At 33.4% G+C, this 10383-nt stretch overlaps 2 protein-coding genes across 8 annotated transcripts; one reads left to right on the forward strand and one right to left on the reverse strand.

The window, feature by feature from the left end:
* Positions 1-268: 268 nt before the first annotated feature.
* On the reverse strand, positions 269-4708 carry LOC108690294 (F-actin-capping protein subunit beta). 5 transcript variants are annotated; one of them, XM_018197537.1, is made up of 4 exons: positions 4644-4708; positions 2975-3186; positions 2162-2534; positions 269-2050 (listed from the first exon to the last, which is right to left on the reverse strand). In XM_018197537.1, exons 2-4 carry the CDS (start codon positions 3172-3174, stop codon positions 1817-1819), a joined length of 807 nt encoding a protein of 268 aa, XP_018053026.1. In that variant the 5' UTR covers positions 3175-3186; positions 4644-4708; the 3' UTR covers positions 269-1816. The 5 variants fall into 5 exon arrangements, with proteins under 5 accessions (XP_018053026.1, XP_018053018.1, XP_018053001.1 ...); XM_018197529.1 differs by lacking the exon at positions 4644-4708 and adding an exon at positions 3458-3710 and having other exon boundaries at positions 2975-3182; XM_018197512.1 differs by lacking the exon at positions 4644-4708 and adding an exon at positions 3458-3709.
* On the forward strand, positions 4647-10284 carry LOC108690275 (rho GTPase-activating protein 26-like). Of its 3 annotated transcripts, none has more exons than XM_018197484.1 (20): positions 4647-4871; positions 5155-5312; positions 5498-5569; positions 5683-5784; positions 5875-5985; positions 6107-6211; positions 6876-6947; positions 7159-7225; positions 7356-7453; positions 7541-7635; positions 7725-7842; positions 7912-8014; positions 8114-8335; positions 8546-8651; positions 8797-9160; positions 9239-9449; positions 9530-9689; positions 9779-9835; positions 9896-9975; positions 10046-10284. In XM_018197484.1, the coding sequence occupies exons 1-20, from the start codon at positions 4712-4714 to the stop codon at positions 10135-10137; spliced, it is 2553 nt and encodes an 850-aa protein (XP_018052973.1). In that variant the 5' UTR covers positions 4647-4711; the 3' UTR covers positions 10138-10284. The 3 variants fall into 3 exon arrangements, with proteins under 3 accessions (XP_018052973.1, XP_018052981.1, XP_018052989.1); XM_018197492.1 differs by having other exon boundaries at positions 7725-7806; XM_018197500.1 differs by lacking the exon at positions 6876-6947 and having other exon boundaries at positions 7725-7806.
* Positions 10285-10383: the final 99 nt, after the last annotated feature.

The following is a 10383-nucleotide window of genomic DNA, read 5'->3' on the forward strand; positions in this document are numbered from 1 at the left end:
CAATATACATATGAAAAAAATAATAGTATAGAAATACTGGAAGAAAATATTCACAGGAGCGATACGGTGATGTCTTTTTTAGTCCTTTCTTAGACTGACTCGCCCGCACACTGCCATCATTCGGTATTTGCAACAAAAAAAATGTTAAATTACGTTATTAAGTTAATTCTTATGATAGTCTAATTACAGAAGAATTAAGTTATGGGTAATAATATCGGTGGTGTAAATCAAGTGTAAAAAAGAAGGCACTAACATAAAAAAAAAATGCTTTTCTTTTCATTTATGTACTTACGAATTCTACGCGGTTTTTTTTGCGTCTCCATTACAAGAAATAATCTAATGCGCTCATGGATCATATAGAATATGCGAGATTCTCAATATGTATGATTGCGCAGCCGTTTACAAGGGTTCAAGGATTTATAGTACCAAGAGTCTTCGATATCCACGTACCAAGAATCAGGAGTTCAGAGGACGAGGATAAGAGAAGACATAAGAATTGTTCGCTTTCAAGATACAAGACTCGTGGTACTGGCAATCTTTGAGATCTTGATAACTTGTATGTCAGTCCAAGGATCTGTAGTATCAAAGATCCATACATATTAGAACACACCGGAATATGTATACGGAATATGTTTAAGAAAAGCTCCGATAATAAGAATCCATGATATTGAGGATTTCTGCAGATTTCAAGGATCTATGGTACCAGCAGATTTTTGTACTCGTGAAATTTAATACAAACAAATAAAGTTTAATTTGAAAACTTTTATTTGCGCATTATATATGGATTCATTATTAACAAATGCAAAATGCAACCGCTCCTTTTGAACTTTTACGTAAATAAATCGTTTTATATCTGTCCTTCAGAGAGGATTAGCTCTATGTCTCAGATTTAATATTAAATATAACATAGGTAGGATTATTCTTCAACGTCCAAATATTACACAAATTTTGAGTTTTGCCACTTCCTCGAATCTAAATAATTTTGATATAAATGAAAATTTACAATTTCTATATGCACAATTTTCAAAAAGTTTCCATTTGCGAGGACAAATCTTTACAATGCAATATGACATACTTCTTTTTCAACGTTATGCAAACCGTTTTATATTATTTTCAGCGCTAAGTTACGCACTTTTAAATTTAACCCTAAACAGTATAAGCGGAATATCAATACTTTCCAAACATTACAAAAATGTTATGAATTTATTATCGTTTTGCAATTATCATTTGTCAAACTTAATACAAATCAAAAGAGAGAATTGCTAAATGTATTTTTTTTTGAACTTTTACATAGTAAGCGTTAACTATATTATAATTCACTCTCTTTTGCATTTTACATTGTTTATCTAATTTACCGTTCTAAAACGCGTTGCACCTTTCCCGCATATTTACAATAAACTCTATTTCATTCTAAATTAAACAAAGTATTTCATACTGTTTAGGTTTAATCAACGCGTTCATGATTGATTCATATCTCTTTAGGGCAACAAAGTACAGTAATAGGTATCATTTTCGATAATGTAGACAATGATTCGAAGAATTTTACGAGTTCTATAGATACGATTTGACCTGGAAAAGGCCCAAGTCGTAGCATTTAAAATTCCCAAGAGTCTAACAAGATCTTAAGACTTATCGGATAAAGAACTCGAAGATCGCCGCAAAAAATTTCAGAACTTTTCAAAAATCCGAAGTTTCACGGATTCTAAAAATAAAGACGCCTATGAAAATCGAAAGATCCCAAGCAAGATGAAAGGATCCAAAAATACCATAAAATCTATTCGTAATTGTAATCGAAACTTTCCGGCTCTTCACAAGATCAATTGTTGGCATTTCGCCTCTGCAGCGCTGCTGCGAGATCTTGCCTGAGCGCGGCCTGCTGTCTTTGATCAGCCAAAGATTGCACCGACCGCAGCCCATTCACAATATCTTTCGTTTTGCCGAAGTAGATCTCATTTAACGTATTACGAATTTTATTCTCCATGTCTTCCACCATTCTGCCGATGTTCGCGATATGAGGAGATGTTTCGCTGATCTGAGCGTCTTGTTCTACCTACAATTGTAAGCAATTGTAAATTTTTTGTAAATTATCTATTGAGGTACAAGCATTTTTAATGAGTCAACAAAAGTGGAGCACAAAGTTTGATATAAGTGCTGTATTTACCTGACGCGTCAAACTGCCACCCAAATTCATTGTACCAGAGCCATGTTTGTTAGTCTGCAGCCACAGCATGGCTGTTGATGTGAGTTTATAATGCGCAGTACGACCAGTTGATTTCTCTTGTACTTCTACTACATGTATCGAGTCCCAACATCCTTTGATCTTTTTAGAACCATCGCCAGCCTTCTTGATGAGAATTACTGCTGCAAAACCATGATCCAAGTCCCACAAGTACACCGACGAGACCCCACCTTCGAAATAGAGCTCTCGATACTGATCAAAGGCATGGTTAGCATCTATTTCCAGTTTCCTCAATCGCTCAGAAGGCATCGAGCCATCCTCTAGCGGTGGATCGTAGGTATTGCTCCAAGGAGATCTGTAAAACATCATGTTTATATAGTGACAGATTATCTTCTTTTCTCTTACCATCAAAACAATCTAATTAATTCTAAACCTAATATTTCATGTGTCAAAATTTTTCAAACCTGTTGATTAACTGCAGGATAGAGAAATCCCTCTTACAGTCAATCGACATGCTTAAAAAGATGAAATATCATTCTAAGCAAAATCATAAGGCTTGTAATTTATTTTCATAAGACTTGTAAGAACTGAAATTATAATTCTATGTATAAGATATATAATCATTTGTAAATATTTATGATTTCTTTTAAATTTTATAGCTTGTAAGAAGTTATCAGTAAAAATATTGCATAATATAAACATTCCAGTGTAAGTTTTTACAAGTCATATGAGAAAAAGTTACGAACTTTAAAATTCTACTTAAAATTGGTCCATAAGTGTCCACTTTGATGATACCTATATGAATCTCCGTCTCTATTGTAGTCGCACAATAGATAATCCTTGCCAGACTCCTTATCCTTGGCAATCTTTAACGGTTGGTCTACAGAGGACAGTAGATCCTCACATAGCGAAGGAACCAAGTCAATCAGGTCGCTGAGGTTTTTTTCAATTTGTTGCGGAGGTAATCTCCGCATCAGGTCTAACGCACAGTCCATTTGCTGCTCTGTCTAAAACATATACATGTAATAAAAAAAAATAGGAATATGTACAGTTATAGGAGAATATACGATTCAGATTATTTACAACTCTGTTAATTGTCTTCTATTTTTCTTTCAAAAAATATGATTCTGAGCGCGAGTAGAGGACGTCTTCGACGACAGAGAGAACGAGATTACTTTTTCAGTGTGTGTAGACAATTCCTGGGATTATTTATTTACAGGTGCATGCGTCAGACGTGACGGTAAACGATGGACGAAACATAAAGGCTGAATGTCTTACCATACTGTCGCAATTTAAATTGGTTATAGGCCGACGAACATCAAAATCTTATTGGCCGATGTCGACAATGAGATAAACGTAAAACGTATTTTTTATTAGCCACTACCTCGCTAGGATTGTCTCAAAAATAAACGAGACGAACATTGAAAGGGTGTGTCGTGGTACAAGCAGCGATTGGCTTGTCGCGCTCGTCGCTGGCCTCCGAAAGGAGCGAGGTTAACTGTTCGCGTCGCAGGCTAGCCAAACTGAACGTTTTGCAGGCATTATAATGGACTTTAAAGACGACGTTGTCGCGAGAACGGATTGGCTGGTGGAGAACATAAGAAACTTTGGACGATGCGAGAAATTCCCATCAAGATTTTCTTCTTAATACGATCTCATGGAGTTCCTTATCAGTTTAAATAAAAAATAATTTCGTGCGTTTTACCCACCATATGCTGCAACTTAAAAATCAAAAGAAAAAAGTTTATCATCGCACGACTTTTGGACTTCTTTTCTACATCACGTGAACAGGCCTTTATACGTTATACTTCACTCAACTCTAAAAAAATTTATTTTCTTATCACAATTATGAAGTGGATACCTCTTTAACACAGACAATTTTCTTCGATTTTATCCTTCTTCACCTTCTTCTAACTCCAGAGACGCGCTTCTCATTGTGTTTTTTGTTATTATTTTCTTTTGTATATTCGTGTGGATAGACCTTTACTCTTTGCGTCCACATTCACTCCGCTCAGACACAATTTTAAAAAATCTAATTTTTTTTACTGGAATCATGAATTGAGAACCTCTATCACAGACACATATAATTTTCTTTGATTTTTTCCCCTTCTTTTTCTTTGCTTAATTCCAGAATTCCAAAGACGCGCTTCTCGTTTTGTGCTCTTTGTTATTTATCTTATTTATTCACTTCAGCCAAGCTCCGATACTTAAAGCGAGGACTGTGCACGGCGAATCATATGTGTGTGTGTGTGTGTGTGTGTGTGTGTGTGTTTGTGTTTGTGTTTGTGTGTGTGTGTGTGTGTGTGTGTGTATATATATATATAGTCTGGATTAACTGTTAAGTGTTTGCACACATTGCATCCCGATGATGGCGAATCTGCGCGGATCTGCGCGAATAATCTTACAGTAATGAGAGTGATCGTGCATCTTATCACGGGTGATCGTGGGTGACAGCGTGACTCACGAGTTAAATTCGGGCTCTCTCCTTTCCCTTCGTATTCATGACTCTTGAATTTTCATAAACAAACGAGAATGGGTGTTGGCCTTAAACCATTGGAGTTTACGGATTGTTTAACCGACAGTCCGTACTTCCGCGAGAATCTTCACTATCACGAGCGCGAATTGGAAAAGACCAGTCAGCAGATCAAACGGCTCGTTAAGGAGGTCAAAGATTTATTGCTAGCTGCTAAGAGTAAGTTCATGACGCGACGTTTTTTTTTCTCTATTCGGGCTGTCGAAACATGTGTTTGTTGTAACAGCTGTTGCACATATAATTTACCTCCGTGCGTAATTAGTAAGTCAAGGCTTTTGCAATATTCTTTCACGACAAAGTGAATTTAGAAATAACAATCTGCTTATTTTATTTTTTTCCTTCTCTATCAGAGATTGTAGAAAATAGTTTTCTATCAATGTAATATAATCTCTCCTTTGCTCGTTAAATTAGTTATAATAACGTATATGCTGTTTTTTTCTAGATTTGTCTAGAGCGCAAAGAGCCTTTTCCAAAACGTTGCAAAACTTTAGTTTTGAATGCATTGGCGAGAGCCAAACTGAAGACGAAACTCATATATCTCAGAGTTTGAAAGAATTTGGCAAACTTATAGCATCCATAGAAGATGAGAGGGATCGCATGGTATGCAATGAATAAATTAGTTTGTAGAATGTATTCATTGCATTTAATAGATCTTGATAGAGAACGTTGTAATTCTAAAACGTGATAAATATAAAAAATGATATATAAAAAAGATTAGTTTAAAGGAGATTCTGTTAGTATAGTAATGATGATGTCATTTCTTAAAATAGCTTTCCTTTTTCTAGTTGGAACGAGCATATGATCAAATTATATTACCTTTGGAGAATTTTAGAAAAGAACATATCGGTGGAGTTAAGGTAAAGCTGTTTAATGATTTTTTGTATCTATACAATTAATATTTATATCTAAAATATTTCAAGCCAACAAAATATGTTTAGTTTTATTTACTTAGTGTTTTGTAATTTTTTAGGATGGTAAAAAGAAATTTGAGAAACAGACGATTAAATTTTGTCAGAGTCAAGAGCGTTACTTGAATTTATCCACGAAAAAGCAGGACAATGTTTTGCAAGAGGTATATTTAATGATGAATGATTCTATGAAGAATTTAGGATTGTACATTATTAAGTAATTGACATTTTGTAATGCATGTGTAAATCTGTAGGCTGATGCGACATTGGAGATGGCTGAAAGACACTTCTCTCAAGCTAGTTTAGAATATGTATTTTTACTGCAGGAAGTTCAGGAGCGGAAAAAGTTTGAATTTGTCGAAACGGTAATAGTTTGAACAAAAATTATTGCTTGTAATAAAATTATTCTTACGTACTTAAGTGTTTTACTACATTAAATATATGTGCAAAATAAATTGCAGTCTAATGTAATATAAAATGTTCCAGTTGTTGGGATTTATGTTTGGATGGCTGACATTCTATCATCAAGGTCATGAAGTCGCGAAAGATTTCAAACCCTACATGACAGAGCTACAATTAAAAATTCAGAAGGTTGGTAATGATTCCTGTAATGCGTTTTTAACTGCTTAAATACGTTAAATTATATAGGAGAAAAAAGTGTTTTATCTCTCTAGTCGATATACTTATTTTCTTGTTAATGCATTATTGCGAGTGACGATAATGTAGAAGCATTTAATGACTTAATAATTTAGTGTTATCGTTGTATGTTTGTATGCAAGAAAATTTTATTGAAATATGCATCACTAATATGTAGATACATGTTTGCTCTATAGTATTTCTAATATTATTGATAATGAGAGTTCTCCTTTTCCAGCTTAAACCAAAATTATATATTGCAATAATAATAAGTTAACAATTCATAATTTAGTAATTAATTGAAAATTAATTTTAATAAAATTTAAAATATAGAATTCCGCAAATAACGCGCGCTATGTAATTGCTAATAAAGTAAGTTTAACTTGTATTTATATTGTATATTAAAATATGGAATTTATAGCAGAAATACATTATTAAATATTTACTATAATTTCCTTTTGGAATTGGTATAAGGATACGGAAAATCATTGATAAATGAAATCTTGTAACATTCGCGACTAAATTATTCTATAACGTATCAATATAATAAGATTGATAACAGCATGAATAAGCGCTTACTAATTTTTATTTGTGTGTGTGCGCGCGTGTGTTTCACAAGACTAGAGAGAATTTCCTTGCTACCCGGGATAAAACTGAATCACTTATGAATAAAATGAAGGACATGAAAAAGGTATGTTATAGCAATTTTTTCTCTTAATTACTTAGTAAAAATTAGATATATAAAAACACATTGTTTTGTAGTTTTATTCTGTCATTTTAAGTGCAAGTATTAAAAATTAAGCATTGAATATCAATTATTATTTATTAGTAGTTTTATATATATATTTTTTAAGTGTAAAGTGTGCTTTCTACATTCACCCATATCATCTTTTTTTTCTTAGTCCGCTGTAGAAAGTGGTCTCAACAAATTACACTCGCGAGAAGGATATTTATTCCTAATGGAGAAAAGTAAGTTCATTGTAGTATAAAAAACTTTGGTGAAAATTGATTGTTTAGTGAGTCTTAATATAAATATTTTAAATACTACATTATGTATAATGTCATTGACTATGTGCATTATAAAAAAACATGTTTGCAGAAGCATTTGGTACAACATGGACGAAACAGTATTGCACATATCAAAAGGATAGGAAAGAATTCACTATGATTCCTTATAATCAACTCACGGGAAAATTTGTAAGTAAAATGGAAACTTAATTATTAATATGTATAATATGTTTTATTAAGGATTTCCGGAATGATTTCTCAATATTTTATTTTTAGAGTGGTAAGGAAACCCTTACACTGTGGTCTTGCATACGACGAACATCGGACACTATCGAAAAAAGATTTTGCTTTGATATTACTGCCATAGATAAGTAAGTTGAATTTGTATGTTTAACATATAATTATTTTATTTTATCATCAATGAAAAATGATTAAAGAAGCTTCTCTGCTGTTTTTCTAGACCTAGTGTAATATATACATTCCAAGCGCTTTCCGAAGAGGATAGGAAGTTATGGATGGATGCTATGGATGGGAAGGAACCTGTGAGAATCTTTGTACATTTCAATGATATTCAAATGGTCGCTTTTACTACTTTTCTATCTTTCATAAACGAAATTGCGTGTAACAATCATGTAATCATTTTCCAGACCTGTCCACGATTAGGTTCTTCCACGAGATCCGAAGATATGACGTTGGCTGAAACCGGTTTTACGTTCGTATCGAAATGTATTGCAGCGCTCGAAGATAGAGGTGATACAATTGACTTTTTCTTCAGTTAATCAAGCTTTCTGTTCGTCTAATATCATTGATAATATGATTAATCTATTAATTTTAAATAATTGTCAACAGGACTAGAAGAACAAGGTTTATACAGAGTGGTCGGAGTTGCTTCTAAAGTAAATAAACTTTTAACAATGGGTCTCGATAAAAGGAAAGTGGATAAGCTCAGCTTAAGCGATCGTTTTGAATGGGAGAGTAAAACTATTACCAGTGCGCTCAAAACTTACCTGAGAACATTGTCCGAGCCATTAATGACTTTCCGATACTACAATAGCTTCATTACAGCTGCGAGTGCGTATAGGTATTCTTGATAATATATTGTTTTATTTTATTTTTGCTACTGTATCTATTCTCGGAGATAGAAATTTTACGATAGATCTGCTTTCTTCCTTTTATCTCTTCGTTTTTCTCAAACACTTCGCTTCCCTATTATTATTTTCAACATTCTTTCTGTATCAAACTAAAATTGTATTGTGATTTTTATATTATGGTATTTAACAGAACAGGAGATGAAGGAAACTCGGATAAATGATATACATAATCTTGTTTATCGATTGCCTAAACCCAATTTCAATATGTTGATTCTTCTTATTACTCATCTTTGTAGGTAAGAAATATTATTAATTTATAGAATTTAGCATTTTTTTTTACTATATATGTGTACTTACTTATTTATCTTAACTCGAAAATTTAATATCGAAAATATTTTATTTTTGTTAAATTTTATTTAAACTTGAATATAACATTTTCAGCGTGGCAAAAAAAAGTGACAAAAATCTGATGACTGTGGGGAACTTGGCGGTGTGTTTTGGTCCGACTTTATTACGACCAGAAGAAGAAACAGTAGCTTCTATAATGGACATTAAATTTTACAATATTGTTGTTGAAATATTGATTGAGAATTATGAAAAAATAGTAACTGGACCACCCCAAGATTCTTTGCAGCGCGCAGTAGCAGCGCAATCCACGCTACAAGCTACTGTTATCCCAAATAAATCGCAATGCATTAAAATGGAAGAAGGTCCAACTTCCTCGGGTAATGGAACGGCATTTTTAAGATATCCGCTACACACAGCGGTACATACAACAGTTACACCCGCGTCATCACACGCGCACGTAAGTTTGCAATATTGTCTTTTCTTTCATCATTATATATATATTCCGTATATATATATTTATATATCATGTATACAGCTTGTTACAAGATCTTACTATGACGGTCAGCCTTTGACTGTTAATAAGTCGCCCACTATTGATGAGAGAAATAACGGAGATTATGACCGAGAAGATCTTGATAACACAGGTCATCGTATACCATCATACTTGGATAGTCGCGGCGGTGGTACCAGCAGCAGTCGCATAAAATTGACTAACGCGAACCTTATGTATCATTCAACTGACAAAGGTTTTATTCTTTTTTCCTATGTTCTTTCATTATAACCTCTAGTATGTTGATATTTCTTCTGAATGAAAATATTATTCCAGTTCTAAGCGGTGGCAATACGAGTAGTTCGAGCGAATCAATAGCCTCGGATCCTCATCCCTTTACAGGCGAATTACCAATAAAACAAAAACGTGGCACTATGATATCCGTGCACTATCCCACGGCTTATCCTCAGCGTAGCAACTCGTCATCGATATGTCCGTAAGATATCCCAATTTTTTCATTGGCAAAAATCTACTTTTTTATTCGATAAATATTTTTTATTATCATGATCTTATACATAATTACAGCATCAACACTTCACCCGGTAGTGGACGTTCGAGTCCTGGTCAAATTCCAGGAATATGGTAAGTATTCTATATAAGATTTAGGAAGATTGGAACTCTTAAGTTTGTATAAATTCTTAGGAGAGTGCGAACCTTATATGCGTGTATGGCGGAAAACGATGGCGAATTATCATTTGAACCAAATCAAATTATCACAAATGGTAAGAGCGACATGAAAGTATTGATTTTTATAGATTTGAAAGAGGCACGTAACAAAATGTATTATTACAGTTAAGGCCTCTTTGGAACCAGGTTGGCTGGAAGGTACATTAAACGGTAAAACGGGTTTAGTGCCGAAGAATTATGTAGAGCAACTGCCCTAAGTACTGTGAAGGAAAAGAAAACCAAAGAGCGTCTGAGAAAATGTAGACAATTTTATCGTTACAAAACAATTTACAAATATTCTTTTAGATAACATTCTTGATATCACTGAGAAGGAAGCAAATTTATGAAAATTGTACTATACAAGAACAGCCATATTTTGAGCTTTCATATCAATTTTGTTTGGCTACACACTGCTTAGTCAATTATATATATTATATATTATATATTATAAATAAATAAATAAA

The sequence above is a fragment of the Atta colombica genome, unplaced genomic scaffold (assembly GCF_001594045.1).
Source record: "Atta colombica isolate Treedump-2 unplaced genomic scaffold, Acol1.0 scaffold105, whole genome shotgun sequence".
In the NCBI taxonomy this organism is placed as follows: domain Eukaryota; kingdom Metazoa; phylum Arthropoda; class Insecta; order Hymenoptera; family Formicidae; genus Atta; species Atta colombica.